At 44.7% G+C, this 18,305-nt stretch overlaps 1 protein-coding gene across 1 annotated transcript in view; it reads right to left on the bottom strand.

Moving 5' to 3' along the window:
* ADCY7 (adenylate cyclase 7) overlaps window positions 1–18,305 on the bottom strand; it is a 90,034-nt gene that overhangs the window by 47,714 nt on the left and 24,015 nt on the right. Inside the window, exons 2-4 of the mRNA XM_032230759.1 lie at window positions 9,203–9,801; window positions 7,156–7,356; window positions 5,689–5,844 (exon numbers count right to left, since the gene is read on the bottom strand). Coding sequence (XP_032086650.1) covers window positions 5,689–5,844; window positions 7,156–7,356; window positions 9,203–9,373 — 528 coding nt within the window. The 5' untranslated portion in view covers window positions 9,374–9,801. The remainder of the gene's footprint in view (window positions 1–5,688; window positions 5,845–7,155; window positions 7,357–9,202; window positions 9,802–18,305) is intronic.

The raw sequence follows: 18,305 nt of genomic DNA, 5'->3' as shown, positions 1-18,305 counted from the left end.
AAAAATATAAATACTTGTGTGAAACTGTATTTTGTTTTAGGAGAAAAAAAAGAAGCACATTCTCCGAACTCTGAAACCGCTCCAAAACTAAGATTAACTTCAAGAGGTGATTGTTGCCAAAGCCGTGATTGATACCTTGGCTCATTTGTTAATCCAGGTGATTTCACACAGTGATTAAGTTCACACATTGCGCTACACCATTGTGATTTTAGTAACCCAGAAATTATTGGTTTCTACAACAGGCTACATCATACATCATAGTCCACAAACCTCCATGTCTAAGGCAATTAAATTTTGGGTTGGTTTCCTACACATAATTTCCCATTGCCATGGAATACATATGGTACAAATTAACCATACCATCCTTCCTACCACTTCTAAAACAGCTAAGACATTCATTGGAGGTGGAAAAAAACATAGCAGATTTCAAAGAGAAACCTCAGCTTAACCCAGTGATATAAGAATTAGTTTCTTCACTCTTGCATTAAAAACAAATATGGCAGAGGTGGGTTCCTACCAGTTCGCACCTATTCGGTAGAACCGGTTCGTCAAATCTACCGGACCGGTAAGAAGAGGTTCCACCAGTGGACCCAGAAAGCAGGCCACATCTTCAGAAGAGGTTCCAAAATTTTTTGAAACCCACCACTGCTAAAGGGTTTGGGTGCAAGGATCTTGTAACTTGACAGCTTTAAGACCTGCATGCTTCAATGCCAGAGTTGCTGAGCCAACGTGACTGGAGGAGAAATTCTGAGCGTTGAAGTCCACAAGTCTTAAAACTGTCAGGTTTGAAGACCCCTAGTTTTTTTTTTTTCTAAAGGGTTAGGGGTGCAAGGATCTTGTAACTTGACAGCTTTAAGGCTTGCAGGCTTCAAATGCCAGAGTTTCTGAATAGCTACTTGGACCGACCTAAGTACTAATTCATAATTTCATATCCAATCACATGGGTGGCAAGCCACTCCCACCAGGTCACATGGCCGGGAAGCCACTCCCACAAAGGAGGCCACACCCACAGAGTAGGTTCGAACAATTTTTGAAACCCACCACTGAAATATGGCTAGTCTGGAGAAAAGAAGGATTAGGGATGACATGATACCAGTGTTCTAGTATTTAAGGGGCTGCCCCCAAAGAAGAGGGGGTCAAATTATTCTCCAAAGCCCCTGAAGGCAGAACGAGAAACAATGGATGGAAACTAATCGAGGAGGGAAGCAACTTTGAATTAAGGAGAAACTTCCTAACAATGAGAGTAATTAACCAGTGGTTAATTCAGAAGTTGTTTGGTGCTCCATCACACCTTTAAAAAGAGATTGTACAGCCACTTGTCTGAAATGGTATAAGGTCTCATGTTTGAGCAGGGGGTTGGAGTAGAAGACCTCCAAGGTCCCTTCCAGCTCTGTTCTGATTAAGGTTTTCCCCAAAGCACCTGACAGCAGGACAAGAAGGAATGGATGGAAACTAATCAAGCAGAGAAGAGACCTAGAACTAAGGAGAAATTTCCTGAAAATCAGAACAATTAATCAGTGGGACAACTTGCTTCCAGAAGTTTGTGGGTGATCCATCATGGGAAGTTTTTAAGAAGAAATTGGATAATTATGTCTGAAATGGTATAGGGTCTCCTGTTTGAACAGGAGATTGGACTAGAAGATGTCCCAAGGTTCTCTTCTCTTCCTTTCCCTTCCCTTCCCTTCCCCTCTCCTCTTCTCTTCTCCTCTCCTCTTTATTCCTATTCTATTATCCTATCCTATCCTATGCTATCCTTTGCTTCTAGCACACATATAAGTCATTACGTCATTGTATTTTCTTCTTTTGCCAAACTAGGAAACCATAATTATTACATTCGGAATAAACCATGATCTTAAACTTTCATTTCCAATACCTGCTCTGTTTGGGGAACCAAAGCAAACATACCCAGTTACCACATTTAATTAAAAAATAAAGTTTCAGGAGAGATGGTCCAAGATCTCCTGTTAGATCTCCTTCTCTGCCATCCAAATATTCTATTCCTTTCATTTCGTGTCTTTTATCATGCTGCCTACTCTCGAAATATTTTCACTCATACTGAAATTATTGTTTGATTGACTCAGGAAAGGAAATCGAGTTTTGTCTTGCTTTGGTTTCCGGCTAGGGATTAAACCAAGCCCCTTTTTTTTGGACTGAAAGTAAGCAAGTGCTTCAGAAACGAGATGATGGCATGAAAATTCACCACTCCTCAAAATCCAGCAAATTTGCCAAGAAAGAAACAAAGTGTGAATAAAAGAGTTGCTTCAATCATGACCCCAGCATTTATCTGGGGGAAAGGAATACATTACCTCATTCTCCAAGACATGACACACACCTTAGTGGTGTGGATCTTAAATGGTTTGGCCGAGTTGTTTATCTGATTTTAAAAAAAAACAGATTGTCTAGACAAGCAGGGCTTGGCAAACGACTGAAGAAATATTTTGACGGGTCATGGTTTCCACATTTACAACACTGGAGTATTTCCCGTTATCCTTCTTCAAGTGCGCACTCCTTTCGTAATAAAATCAAATATTCTTTCTGGAATGTAGCACTGCCTTGTGGGAAAAAAAACTGGGAAGAACTGTGGGGTTCACTCCACCACTCATGTATCGTTTTGATGTGAATCGAAGCTCCAGATGAATTTAAGATCCGTGTGTCCTCTTAAATTTTAAGATGAAGGCTATCGTGGAGAAGAAGGGGTCAACCTATTCTCCAGAGCGTTTGACGGCAGGACAAGAAAGAATGGGTGGAAGATCATTAAAAAGAGATCCAATCAAGAACTAAATTTCCTGATAGAATAATTAACCTGTAGAGTGGCTTCCCTCTAGAAGTTGTAGGTGCTCCATCACTGGAAGATTTTAAAAAAAGATTGGACAGCCATTGGTCCAGAATTGTATAAGACAGTGAGGGCTAACCTTTTTGTCAACGCGTGCCGAAAACCGGCACATGTGCCCACACACATAATACAATGTGTGTGTGACACACACCCCGTGTTCCCCACCCCCTGCAACCTCCTGGGACCAAAAACTGGTCGGGGGAGGCACACATCAGTTCTGACCCCCTCCTCTGTCCAGTAACGAATGCCGAGACAAGCTTAACTGGAATGTCACAGCACTTTATTAGCAAGAAACCAAAACCTCGGTGGCTGAAAGCCAAGCATCACAAACAGATAAGAACCTTGGCAGCAACTCAGACTTCGACAGATAACAGCTTCTCCAGCATTAGGAATGACGTTGACTCCTGCAAAAGGGGCGTTTGCACAAGCATTCCTTTTATAGTCTTGAGAGGAGCCTAATGACCACCAGCTGAGTGCAATTACCTCCTGTAACTGAGCAACTGTTCCTTTTGCCTAATAGTTCTCCGGTGCCGGGCATCCAGGAACAACTCCCTTGGCTCCTCCCCACTGCTGACGTCCGGATCACACTCCCTTGTCTCCTCCCCACTGGTCCAAGGCTCAGGTGCCTCCTGGTGGCCAACCAGCCTCTCTGCGCCCTGCTCGGAGTCGGAACCCTGTCCAGGGTCCTCCACATCCTCCAAAGCCCACTCAGAGGGCCCCTCGCTGTCGGAGTCTGGTGGCAGCTCCAACGGCTCCTGCTGGGCCACAACACACATCCATGGACGGTGGAGCTGAGCTGGGGTGACAGCTCTCGTGCCTGTAGAGAGGTGCCATAGATTTGTCATTACGGGAATAGGGTCTCCTGCTTGGGCAAGGAATTGGGCTACAAGTCTTCTAAGGCCCCTTCCAAACTCGTTATTCTATGTTCTGAATTGAATCGTCGTTCCAATTCAACCAGCAAATGCTTTAAACTTTCCACAGGCTGTGCTTAAACGCCGAAGTCATGCCTCCATTACAATAGAAACTAACTCTGTGTGGCCTAACCTGGGCCCATAGTTCTTTCGTTACTTTGGAACCTCTTGTAAGGTCCTTATCAGGGGTGGGTTTCTCGCCCCATTCCAACCGGTTCGGTTGGAACGGGGCCGGTGGTGTCCTCGTGCACGCGCGTGGTGCACGCATGCGTACTAGCGTCTGCGCGATGCTCCAGCTGCTCCTGGACGATCGCGCAGGCGCTGTATGCGTCCTGCGCATGCGTGGAAGCGCAGAACTCATCAAAACCGGGTAAGGACCGCGGGCGGGCGGGCACGCCCTTCGCCGTTCCCGGAAGTTACTTACTTCCGGGTTCGGTGACCAACCGGTTCACAGGGACCGCCGCGAACTGGTTGAAACCCACCCCTGGTCCTTATGGAAAAAAAGGAAGAAAGAGACACTTTCAGGATTACCAAAGAAAGAGAGAAAATCCAATGATCAATCTGGAATACAACAAAGAACAGAACATCTATGTTTACATGCATGTATAGATGTGTATTATGCGTGCCCACATGTATTAAAGTTAAAACATGTCCAAATATGTAAAGAATTGCCTGAAATGTGAACAAGTAGTCAATAGAATGTATGTCGGACCAACAAGCTAGCTAATTTTAAAGAAGAAAACATTTCTAATATCACTGCTTACACAATGTATAATTAACACCTTTTCTAATAGAAGATTTGTTCCATTGCCTTTCCTCCCCCATAGCCCAGAAAGGAACATTGCTTGAGAAATGATGGGGGAGGAGGTAACAAACTTTTTTTCTTAATTTACTTCTTAAATCTTTCTGAAGCCACTTCAAGGATTTGCACATCTGCAGCAAGACTGTTGGTGGCGCAACACTGGAAGAAGGAAGATTTGCCTACTATTCAAGAATGGACATTAAAAGTAACAAACCTAGCAGAGATGGCTGAAATATCAGCATATCTCAAGGACCATTCCAATGAGAGATATAAATTGGAATGGAGAAGATGGATTGACTATACTCAAAATAAATATGGGACTAAGAAATTTCAGATAGCTTATAACTGAAGAAACAAGGAATAACATAATCTGTTTAGAGCTAGCCTAGCAAAGAGGAGTTAAAGCTCAAATGGAAGATGATATTAACTTTTTTTTCTTAAGTTTATTTTAGAATATTTTTGTTAAAGATTTATATAACCTGTATTAGTTCTGGGAAGCCGGGGGGGGGAAGGTTGGGGGGAGTGGGGTTTAAGTGGGGAGGGTAGGGGGAGGGAAGTAAACATTTGTAAAAGATTTTTTTTTCAAAATTTTCAATTAAAAAAAAAGGATTTGCACTTCTGCTTTCTTTGTGGCAGGGGTGAAATGTTACTGGTTCGGATCAGTTCGTCCGAACCAGTAGTAAAACATGCTACCAGTTCAGGCAAACTGGTATTTCCGATGATCAGCTGTGACGCGGGATTTATATTAGCTGGAATCGTCGGCATTCCTGCTTTCTAGCTAATCTAAATCGCGTGGCAGAGCAGATTCCTCCCCCCTCATTCTTCTATTTAACATTGCAGACATCCTCAGTAGCATGCTCTGCCCACCCACGTTATCACGCCCTGTTTTTGACGCTCTGCGCATGCGCGGAAGGTCCTTTGCATGCGCGGAAGGTCCTTTGCATGCACGGAGGTGGCACATTCAAGCGAAAGAGCATTTGTGAACCGGTAGCGGCGGTAAATCGATTTCACCCCTGATTTGTGGCCACCAACAGGCAGGAAATCACCTGGGTTTTGGTAATGGTGATCAGAGGATCCTCCCACAAATGTTTGAGGAGACACTTGGTGGGGTCAGGAGCCTTGGTTTCCCCAAGGTGCCTTACCTGAAGGAGCAAGGTGTGTTGATTCTGTGAGTCTGCTGTAACGCTGAGGACGATAATATGAGAGACGGCCGAAAAGGAGCTAACTATGACAGCGTCTCTCATAGCCAAGGGCAACATGGTGTATGTGGTGAAGATGATGAACAGGAAAAATGGAACCTGGAAGAAAAACAAGGTGTCATCATTCTGATTGATGAACTCAGAAAAGTTCAGGTTCAAGAGATCCTTTATTGAGTACATCATATCGGCACTTAGAAAGGTGAAACTAGCTCTAAATTATTCCCACGCTTAAAGTTAATGGTTCCCCCACACATGTGTGCGAGTTGTTTCCGGCTCTAGGGGACGATGTTCATCTCTGTTTCAAAGCCGAAGAGCCAGTGCTGTCCGAAGACATCTCCATGGTCATGAGCCCATGTGTTAAAAAATTGTGCGTCTCAATAGATAAATTTACAGGGGCGTCCACCCTTGGCAACTTTAAGAGCCGTGGACTTCAATTCCCAGAATTCCCCAGCCAGCCCTGATATAAATGCTTGGATGCCTCCTGACATAAGGTAAAGGTTCCCTTTGCACATATGTGTTACTCGTTCCTGACTCTAGGGGGCGGTGCTCATCTCCGTTTCAAAGCCGAAGAGCCAGCGCTGTCTGAAGATGTCTCCATGGTCATGTGGCCGGCATGACTCAATGCCGAAGGCTCACAGAACGCTGTTACCTTCCCACCAAAGGTGGTCCCTATTTTTCTACTTGCATTTTTATGTGCTTTCGAACTGCTAGATTGGCAGAAGCTGGGACGAGTAACGGGAGCTCACTCCGTTACGCAGCACTAGGGATTTGAACCGCCGAACTGCTGACTTTTCTGCTCGACAGGCTCAGCATCTTAGCCACTGAGCCACCGCATCCTTAAACTAGCCGAGGTGGTGCAGTGGTTAAATGCAGCACTGCAGGCTAATTCAGCTGACTGCAGTTCTGCAGTTCGGCTGTTCAAATCTCACCGGCTCAGGGTTGACTCAGCCTTCCATCCTTCCGAGGTGGGTAAAATGAGGACCCGGATTGTTGGGGGCAATATGCTGACTCTGTAAACCGCTTAGAGAGGGCTGAAAGCCCTATGAAGCGGTATATAAGTCTAACTGCTATTGCTATTTATTGAATATAACTTTATTGTCACTTTGAATGTATACTGATCGGCATACATTAAAATGAAATTTCATTGCCTACAGCTCTCAAAAGGGTCACCACCTCCAATGTACACTAGATAAACATGACAGAATCAATCAATAAATACAAAATTGTGCCTATATCCACATATATTATATGACACAGAGAAACAACACAGTCTAGTTTGGGTGCATAGTGGTATAAAGCTATCTGGATGTACTGAAAAAGGGTCACGCAAGGTGGGTTCGGGGGGAGGGGGCTGGACAGGCAGTCTCTTTCGGGTGCAAGGATGACATCATCATTAGGGGACGGAAATACCTGTTCCCATCCAGCAGGTTTTGAATTGTCAAAAATGGACACATATCCAATGGCCAGCAAGCTGATCCAGATCACGCCCGCAAAGAGCTTCAGCTGGCACCAAAAGTAATATTCGACGTAAACTAAAACATACATGATGATGAAGATGATGAGAGCAACGCTCACAGTAACAATGAAGGCCAGGTGTTCGCCGGCGTTTTTCTGTAAGCAAAACAAAAGTTAGTTTTGGTTTAGGTTTTGTGCTAAGTTCCTGCTTTAATGCCACTATGCGATTTTGCTGCAGTCTGTACGTTTTAATAATTTTAAATTACTAATAATAAGTAATTTAAGTAATAATAATAAGTAATAGTAATTTTAAATTACTAATAATTTTAATTAACTAATTCACCAATTCAGAAGCCAGTTCCTAATAGCAATAGCAGTTAGACTTATATACCGCTTCATAAGGCTTTCAGCCCTCTCTAAGCGGTTTACAGAGTCAGCATATTGCCCCCAACAACAATTCGGGTCCTCATTTTACCCACCTCGGAAGGATGGAAGGCTGAGTCAACCTGGAGCCGGTGAGATTTGGCAGATAAGAAACTTAGCTTAGTCCGGTCAGATTTATGGGACTATTCAGATCAGCGATTGCTCTCTAAATCCCTTAGGGAGGTCTTTCCTATCATCTGCCATCCAACCTCTTAAAGGTAAAGGTAAAGTTTCCCCTCGCACATATGTGCTAGTCATTCCTGACTGTAGGGGACGGGGCTCATCTCTGTTTCAAAGCCGAAGAGCCAGCGCTGTCCGAAGACGTCTCCGTGGTCACGTGGCCGGCATGACTAAACGCCGAAGGCGCACGGAACGCTGTTACCTTCCCACCAAATGTGGTTCCTATTTTTCTACTTGCATTTTTTACGTGCTTTCAAACTGCTAGGTTGGCAGAAGCCGGGACAAGTAACGGGAGCTCACTCCGTTATGCGCCACTAAGGATTCGAACTGCCAACTGCTGACCTTTCGATCGACAAGCTCAGCGTCTTAACCACTAAGCCACCTCTTAGATCCTTTCAATTGGAGATACAGAAAAGATCAGAATATTTCACTTTTAGGAATTCTGGAATAGCAATTCCCAGGGGATCTGGAGAATATCTAGAAAAAAATATTCTTGAAAAGGAAAATAGTTTGTAGTCTCTCATCTCCAGGATTGTCAACCAGACACATCCCTTATCTGTGGTTTTTTACTTTTAGAGAGAGAGTAGAGAAATACATGTAACCAGAATAACAGAGTTGGAAGGGATCTTGGAGGTCTTCTAGTCCAACCTCTTACTAAAGCATGGTACCCTACTCCATTTCAGGCAAACGGTTGTTTTCCCAGAAAGCGTTAATCAGAAAGTCTTTTCACATTTAGTTCTTCCTTCTGATATCTGGCTGGGCTAGAAACTTTTAATAGTTTGCTCTTATAAGTCTAAATATTTATGCATTAAAACAACTGCATTCAACCTCAACAACCGTGTCAACATAACTGTAGAATTTCAGAAATAATCACGTTAGATCTACACGCTTGCTGGAAGCATAATCTGACATTCCTATTACATTTAAAATTAAAGTTCTAGGATTCCTTTAAGTTACAGAGCACCCGAGAAACATTTATCAGATTTAACAGATTCTAGATTCATTTTGATTTCTCTAGAAATATACGCTGCTGCGAATATGTACAGGTAGGAATTGTAGGAGAAAGCTTCTAAAACATTCTCTGAACTTGAGAGAGAGTTCTTTAAAGCTCTTGGGCTAAAAGGGGTTTACATTTCTCTAAACGCAATATTCTTTACTTGTAGTATTCCCCATAATATTACACATTTTTTCAAATTCTCGCCAGCAGATTTTGTATCTTTTAAAAACCAACTTTTCCCTAACTTGCTGGTTAGGAAGCTGTTTGGGAAAATGCAAAGCACAATGGATTGCAAAATGATGGATGAATTTGCATTAATATAACGGGTTCCTACATCTGAAATTAGAGAGTCCGGTTTTGTTCAGAATAGAAAAACTAAGAACCTCAGCACATCATACTCACATCGTAAGAGACGAGCACTACGATAAGTGTTGAGCAATAGGCGACCACAATGAAGAGCAGGAAGAAGAGCAGTGGGTGTTGTTGACTTGCATAAAGATACTTCTCGTATAAGGGATCTGACAACTTGCAACCTTCGCTTTCATTAAAAAAGTATTTGCCTTTAGCTGGCATTTTAACTCCAGGCAGTCTCTACGCCTCGCTTCGCACCGAAAAGCAAAAGGGTGGTGTTTTGTTTTTTTCCCCCCAAGGAGCAAGGATGCGACTCCTCACATTCAAATCCGCTATCGGATCACTCTCCGGTTTGCCACGTCTCGGGGAGGGGGAGAAACATTGGACTTCTGAATTAGCATCTCTTCTTATAAGGATGAAGCGCTTCGAATCGCAGCATCAGTCGGAAAAGATGGCCCCACCTCCTCCTTCGCCTTCTCCGCTCGTTCCAGAGCCATGTGCAACCCACCGAGAGGTCTCCGCATGGGTTTTTCTCAGGCGCGGCTTTCATTTGTGCAACTGAAAAGCAGGTGCTGGCGATTTTGCCATCTTCGTTGAAGCCTCTTTCACAAGCTGTCGGCAATTCGACCGGGATGAGTCTGGGATGCGAGCTGCAAAAGGTGGGAGGGGAGAGAGAGAGAGACAGAGAGAGCTTTTAAATAAATAAATAAGCCAGCCCGGCTTGGCTTAAAAAAGAAGCCCATGTTCTTTGACAGAAGGGTGATTGCAAAAAAAAAAAAAATCCAGCTTTTTCTAAGATTCTATTCGTTTGATTGATTTCTATCCCAACTTTATTTATAAATAACTTAAGGCAGAAAACATACCTAAGGCTTCTTCCTCTTCCGTTCCCCACAACAACAATCTTGGAAGCTGGGTTGGGCTGAGAGATTGGCCTGAAGTCACCCAGCTATTGAGGTCCAGCCCCCGACCAGATTGGGTGCATGGTGAGGTTTTAATCTGTTTCCTTTGTTTTTTTTTTAATTCTTTATTTTTTTATAATTTACCTCTTTTCTGTAAGCCGCCCGGGGTCCTCCGGGATTGGGCGGCCTATAAATCCATTAAATACAATACAATACAATACAAATGCAATGGCTAAGGCAGAACTAGAACTCCCAGTCTCCTGGTGATTGGCCCAAAGTCACACAGCTGACTTTCACGGCTAAGGCAGAACTAGAACTCCCAGCCTCCAGGTGGTTGGCCCAAAGTCACACAGCTGACTTTCATGGCTAAGGCAGAACTAGAACTCCCAGCCTCCTGGTGATTGGCCCAAAGTCACCCAGCTTGCTTTTAATGGCTAAGGCAGAACTAGAACTCCCAGTCTCCTGGTGATTGGCCCAAAGTCACCCAGCTGACTTTCATGGCTAAGGAAGAACTAGAACTCCCAGTCTCCTGGTGATTGGCCCAAAGTCACCCAGCTTGCTTTCAATGGCTAAGGCAGAACTAGAACTCCCAGCCTCCTGGTGATTGGCCCAAAGTCACCCAGCTGACTTTCACGGCTAAAGCAGAACTGGAACTCCCAGTCTCCTGGTGATTGGCCTGAAGTCACCCAGCTGACTTTCATGGCTAAGGCAGAACTAGAACTCCCAGTCTCCTGGTGATTGGCCTGAAGTCACCCAGCTGACTTTCATGGCTAAGGCAGAACTGGAACTCCCAGCCTCCTGGTGATTGGCCCAAAGTCACAAAGCTGACTTTCATGGCTAAGGCAGAACTAGAACTCCCAGTCTCCTGGTGATTGGCCTGAAGTCACCCAGCTTGCTTTCAATGGCTACGGCAGAACTAGAACTGCCAGCCTCCTGGTGGCTGGCCCAAAGTCACCCAGCTGAGTTTCAATGGCTAAGGCAGAACTAGAACTCACCATCTCCTGGTTTCTAGATGAGCATTTATTGTTTAAATTTATAAACCTTCCATCTCAAAACTGATGCTAAATAAATCATCATAATCATGTATAGAAATGGTATTACATTTATTTGATATTTTCAATGGAAAACCATCATAATAACCTATTTGTTAATAATACAACATTGCCATACAGGGAGTAACGTAAGTGAGTGAAACCTTCTGACATTTGATTAAAAGCAAAACTTTCCAAACGTCAGGATTTAAAGCCTTGATCGTCATAGAATATCTCACTGTAGTTATGAACAGCTCACCGTCAGCAACAAATTCAGGAGATGAAAGGAAAAAACCCCTCAATTTCTCCCTGGGGGCTCCAGCATATTAGCATAGGATAAAGAATCCACAGAGAAGTCTTAGACATCATATAAACCCATGATAGCGAACCAATGGCATCCATGCCATAGCTGGCATGCAGTACCCTCTCTGAGTTCCACCACAAAACCGCGTTCGACTAAAGCGTGCTCGATGAAACCGCGTAGCTGACGTCGTCACAGGGCGACAACAGCGCGGAGACAGAAGCACGCTGTAAACGCTAAACCTAAAATTAACCCCTAAACCTAAACCTAACCCCCCTAAACCTAATCCTAATCCTAAACCTAACCCTAAACCTAACCCTAAACCTAACCCTAAACCTAATCCTAAACCTAACCCTTAACCTAACCCTAAACCTAATCCTAACCCTTAACCTAACTCTAACCCTAACCCTAACCCTTAACCTAACACTAAACCTAACCCTAAACCTAACCCTTACCTTAACTTGAATCGGCTTGCTTTCAAAGCGCTATTTAAAGCGCCCTTCTTTCTCCGCGCTCGCTGTTGTCGCCCTGTTGATGACGTCAGCGACGCGATTTAATCGGGCGCGCTTTAGTTGAGCGTGGTTTTGTTGTGCCACGCCCTCTCTGTGGGCATGCAAGTCATCACCCAGGTCAGCTCCATGCGCTATGCGCCTCCCGCTGGCCAGCTGGTTTTCAGATCTCTGCCAGGCATGGGGGGCCCCACACATGTGGGAGTCGCATGCACAGGGAGTTTGGGGCACACACGGGGGGTTCGTGCATGCATGCACAGGGGTGAGGGAGTGCAGCGGATCGCTCGCGCATGCACGGGGCGCACACAGGGGATTGCTCGTGCATGCATGGGGTGCGCCCCCCCACATGAGCATTGCATTATGGGCACGCATGCATGCGCATACACTTTCGGCATGCGACAACAAAAACGTTAGGCATCCCTGATATAAACTGTATTAAATCATAAGGTTGGACGAACCTTGGATATTTTTTTTTAATCCAATCCCCTGCCCAAGTCTGGAGACCTCATATCATCCCAGACAAAAGGTCATCCAATCATTTCTTGAAAACCTCCGTCGATGGGACCTAAGCTGTCTCACTGATTAATCATGGTCCCTGTCAGGAAATTTCTCCTTTCCTCCAGGTTGGATGTCTCCTCGATAAGCTTCCACCCATTGCTTCTTGTCCTACCCTCAGGTGTTTTGGAGAATGTGACAGCCCTCAAGTACCAAAGATGTAGGAGATGACCAGGTTGAACCCGAGGGAGGGGTCAAACATGTCATCAATCATGAGTCCTTTCACACCCACAAGAGATATCAGTCCAGCCCACCTTGAATTCCTTCCACTCTTGTCTCCTGCTAATTTCCCTGGGCCTCTAATAGTTCAGTTTCTTGCAGAAAGCTTAAACTTACAATAAATCTTAAATAAATGAATAGTAGGTATATAGTGGGTATTTATCGAATAAATACACCTCCTGATTTTCCTGATGCTTGACTGGAACACTGCTATCACATCACCTGGATATGATTATTCTACACTCTCATATTTCTCATATTTATAAAACTCACTGCCTCTGTGAAAGGTAAGGATGACGACTGCATTTGTGGTGCAATCAGAACATTGCGTGTGTTGAAGTTATTTTAACGCAAACCAAAGATGCCTTTTAAAAAACAAGTTTACATCCTATTCTTATGCATGCCAGTGCTGTGTGTGAGGGTAATTTAAGGTGGTTCTGACAAGTGTCGTTGGCATCTTCGTATACGGTCACATGGGCGGCAAGCCACTCCCACAAAGGAGGCCACACCCACAGAGTAGGTTCGAACAATTTTTGAAACCCACCACTGGTGGGTTCACATGTTGCACCAAGCCAACTATGGCTTCCCAACCAACCTGGCTGAGTTACAACATACTAAGACAAAACCCAAGGAAACTACAGTGTATAAATTCTGCCTTCCTATCCAGTCCAGGATTTATACAGACAGATTTTTTTTTCAACCCTCTTTTATAAATATACTTCTCACTTTCATGCTGTATGTGGAAGTGTTTTCAAAAGTATTTTTAACCAAGGCAAACTCTGTTGTGTTTTAAATGCAAAAAAAGGGCCTGTTTTCCACCCCCCAAACAGTGGGGAAATATGTAGAATGCTTGTTTGCGATTATTTTTAACTCTTCTAAAACAGAAAGCAAATACAGTTCTCGATACTTATTGTTCCAGCCTCAATAACCGAGTTATGTCTGTATGAGGTCTCAACACAGCGACCAAAATATACTCCCCTTGCAAAACTCAATGCAAGTTCGCACAATGCAGCCGCCTCAATCTTGGCTTAACAGGATGTGATTATAATGTTCACATAACCCGGGATGTTCTAACAAGTACATCATATGGCGGCTTCAAACTGTGCCTTAGCATATTTGGCCACACTGAATCACCAACTACCCAACTCCAATTTATTGTATGGTGTGAGCCAGTCAATAACTGTGATCTATAATTTTCTTGGAATTAACTGTTCAAAAATCATGTAGTCTTAGGAAATAATCACCTTTCTCTCTCCTCTTCTGCTGAAACTGGGAATGTCCAGCTTTGTAGATATCAAATCGAATAAAGTTCTCGACAGGCATTGAGTTTCATCTCCACACATCGCTCCGGTTTTCACACCAAATATTTCGTTTCTCCTAGCATAAGTGGAGAGCTTTGCCATGATTAATGCTGACTTTGACCCACGATGATCCCTTTACATAAGGTTCCCAATCTGGCCTTTGCATCAATCCCTATCATCGATCGATTCAGGTGGGTTGAAGCTAAAACATACGAAGAGGCGGTTGTAGGAATTCAGTATGTCCAGTGCAGTGAAAAGAAGGACTAAGGGAGATATGATAGCAGTCTTCCAATATCTCAGGGGCTGCCACAAAGAAGAGGGAGTCAAGCTATTCTCCAAAGCACCTGAAGGCAGGAGAAGAATCAATGGATGGAAACTAATCAAGGAGAGAACCAACCTAGAACTAAGGAGAAATTTCCTAATAGTAATAACAATTAATCAATGGAACAGCTGGCCTTTAGGAGTTGTGGTGTTTCCAAAACTGGGAGTTTTAAAGAAGATATCGGGCAACCATTTGTCTAAATGGAATAGGGTCTCCTGCTTGAGTAGGGGGTTGGAGTAGAAGACCTCTAGGGTCCCTTCCAATGTTATTATGTCATTTACCACTCAAAAGAATCAGTTCAGTTCAGTTTATTACATTTATATGCCGCCCTTTTCCCCCAAAGGGGACTCAGGGCGGCTCACAACTCAACCAGGGAAAGGGAATACAGACAAAAAAATTTAAAAACAAAGCATAACAATGCATAATTTAAAAACATACAACAGTCATACCATTCGAGACAGGGGCAACGGCTCTTTAGCCCCAGGCCTGTCGGAACAGCCAGGTTTTAAGGGCTTTGCGGAAGGCCTGGAGGGTGGTGAGGGTTCGAATCTCCATGGGGAGTTCGTTCCAAAGGGTCGGAGCAGCCACAGAGAAGGCTCTCCTCCGAGTAGTCGCCAGTCGACACTGGCCGGCGGATGGAATTCGGAGGAGGCCTAATCTGTGGGATCTGATCGGTCTAGTGGAGGTGATTGGCAGCAGGCGGTCTCTCAAGTACCCAGGTCCAATACCATGAAGGGCTTTATAAGTGACGACTAGCCTTGAAGCGTATCCGGAGACCAATAGGCAGCCAGTGCAGCTCGCGGAGGATAGGTGTTACGTGGGTGAACCGAGGTACACCCACGATCGCTCGCGCGAAGAGCAGGAGTAAATTTTGACAAGGGGTTGCCAAACCACAATTGCCAGAAATTTGGACAGAGGTATTAGGTCCCTGGAAATGCCAAATATTTGCTTTGGCATCACTTTACATTACCCCACAAGGAAAGGAAAGTAAGTTGAACTGATCTTAAGAAATTTCTACATGCAACATCAAGTTTTCGCAGTCAGAACAGGGAAGCGTGCAAAAATGATAGTGGGCTAGCCTAAAGAAGAAAATGAGATTGCTAATATGTAAATGATGAATAGATACAAAACTAAGTAAATAAAAATAGGCAAATTTTGAAGAGGAAGCTAAAGCCGAACACCAATCATTCATCTTATGGCTTTATTTGAAGTGCAATTCTAGAAGAGAATTGACACGTTCCCCCCCCCCCCCGGGCCATCCCAGCCTAAACTTTTGGACTGGCAAAAGCTAAGGTTTATCAAGCAACAAGACTGAAGATGCAGAAATTCAAAATATCTTCAGGCAAATTATAACAGTGGTCACCAACTGGTGGTCTCCAGAAAAATTATTTGCATTTTTTATATTGTACTAAATCAGGGGTCCTCAAACTACGGCCCCTGGGCCAGATAGCAATAGCAATAGCAGTTAGCAATAGCAATAGCAGTAGACTTATATACCGCTTCATAGGCCTTTCAGGCCTCTCTAAGCGGTTTACAGAGAGTCAGCATATTGCCCCCAACAATCTGGGTCCTCATTTTACCCACCTCGGAAGGATGGAAGGCTGAGTCAACCCTGAGCCGGTGAGATTTGAACCGCTGACCTGCTGATCTAGCAGTAGCCTGCAGTGCTGCATTTAACCACTGCGCCACCACTGCGCCACTAAAATGTGTTTAAACATAGCAATAGCAATAGCAGTTAGACTTATATACCGCTTCATAGGGCTTTCAGCCCTCTCTAAGGGGTTTATAGAGTCAGCATATCGCCCCCAACAATCCGGGTCTTCATTTTACCCACCTCGGAAGGATGGAAGGCTGAGTCAATCTTGAGCCGGTGAGATTTGAACAGCCGAACTGCAGAACTGCAGTCAGCTGAAGTAGCCTGCAGTGCTGCACTCTAACTACTGCGCCACCTCGGCTCTCTTGCAATGAACGCTTGTGTTGTTAGCTGCAGAGAGTCTCCCCCTTTGGGGTCTTTTTGTGTGGGTTGCAGAGGGGCAGAAACTCCGACTTGAGGTCTGCTTCAGCCTCCTGGTGTGGGGCTTTGGGTGAAGGCTGGAGGGAAGCACCACTGGTGGTGGCGAAGAGCTGGTGGGCCTTGTTCCAGTGGGACTGCATCATCTCATCCCGCTGAGCCTCCAGGCGCCGGTACCTGGCCTTGCACTCCTGCAGGTCTCCCTTCTGCTTGGAAAGCCTATGCTTGTAGACCTCAGTGAGGTGCTTCTGCTGAGCCTCCTTCTCAGTCATATCCAATTTGAACTGAGCTGTTTTGCCAACTCTTTCTCATGGTGGCTGCTTAGCTCCAGCAACGGCTTCCTGTTGGGACCCTAAGGAGCCCAGGCAGGGAGGGGAGGAGTAGCTGGGAGGGGAGGGGCGAGCCAAAGCGCCCCTCAACGTGAGTGACATCGAGTTGCCCCGTTGAGGCGCCCCTCAACGTGAGTGACATCGAGTTGACCATGCCCATCCAGTCACATGTCCACCTAGCCACGCCCACCCAGCTGGTCATTAGGCAGATCATATTAGTGGTCCCCGGGATTTAAAATTATGAATTTAGTGGTCCCTGAGGTCTGAAAGGTTGGTGACCTCTGAACTATAGAGTTTGATTGAGCCTTAAACCTGTCCAAAGGACACTTCCTCCAAATGATGTATGTCCCTTCTTAACTCTAAATACTTTGGGGCAGAGCCCCTTCCAATCCCTTTCCCCTCAGGAAATTTTAGAAGGTCATTTAAATTTAAAGCAAGGTGGCACAGTGGTTAGAGTGCAGCACTGCAGGCTACTTCAGCTAACTGCAGTTCTGCAGTTCGGCTGTTCAAATCTCACCAGCTCAGGGTTGACTCAGCCTTCCATCCTTCCGAGGTGGGTAAAATGAGGACCCGGATTGTTGTTGGGGGCAATATGCTGACTCTGTAAAACCGCTTAGAGAGGGCTGAAAGCCCTATGAAGCGGTATATAAGTCTAACTGCTATTGCTATTGCTATGTTTAAACACATTCAACCAGGTCAGGGGACAATACTAGCAGTTACTGTCCTTAGTCTGTTTTAGTATTGTGCTTTTTTTAAAAAAAAATTGGCTAGGATGCTATGTCAACCAAACCAGTTTGGTTAGTGTATGATTAGTTGGGTGTTATGAATACACACACAAAAATGGCTTCATTTTACTGACCATTGTGTTATGTGAACACAGGCATATTTTCCGGTCACCGCTCAAGATGAGAGAGAGAGATAGAAATGGACATCAAAGAAACTAATATTCCGTGTAGGGATAAGTAAAAGGTGAAAGATGAGTAGGAGGACTCAAACAGAATGAAGAAGGGCCCTCCTCAACTTCAAGTAGACTCAGGAACCATCTGAAATGACCTGGAAAGTTCTCCCTCAAAGTCCGGCCCCCTTAAGATGGCAACCTTCGTGGAGACATTTTCACACTTCAGAGGCCAAGGTGTTCAGCCTGTTAACTTCACAATTTGTTCCAGGCAAGAACAAATTTCATAAGACTGATTTTCATAAGAAGGTAGCACCAGGGTGCAATGGAGACTCACACCACCGTGTGGGTGTTGGCTGGGATTGTGCTCAAACGGTACGATTAGTTCACGCTAACCAGCTTTCTCATTATGGCTGATGGATAGATTTCTCCCCCCCACCTCCAAGTCACAGCTACCTTGATGGCAACCGCTGTACAAATCAATATCCCAATTATTCTTTTTAAAGTTCCCAGTGATCATTTTAAAACGGTCCCTCCTTCCACTGCCCTTAAGGCTAAGGTAGCTTTTCATTACGACACTGCTCTAACAACCGCATTACACTGCCCTTATGAGACTACATTTCCCATCTTCGCCAGGGAGATGGTCATGCTGGCCAGGGATAATAGAGGCTGCTGCTGGTCTGTGGCCCACTGGGGGTCCACGAGAAAATTTTGGTGGTCCACAGAAAAACTATTTGCATTTTTTATATTGCACTAAATCGGGGGTACGACTGAATACGTGC

This window comes from Thamnophis elegans, chromosome 14 (genome assembly GCF_009769535.1).
Source record: "Thamnophis elegans isolate rThaEle1 chromosome 14, rThaEle1.pri, whole genome shotgun sequence".
NCBI classification, from domain to species: domain Eukaryota; kingdom Metazoa; phylum Chordata; class Lepidosauria; order Squamata; family Colubridae; genus Thamnophis; species Thamnophis elegans.
Note: the sequence above shows the minus strand (reverse complement) of the source record. Positions and strands in the feature narration are given on the sequence as shown.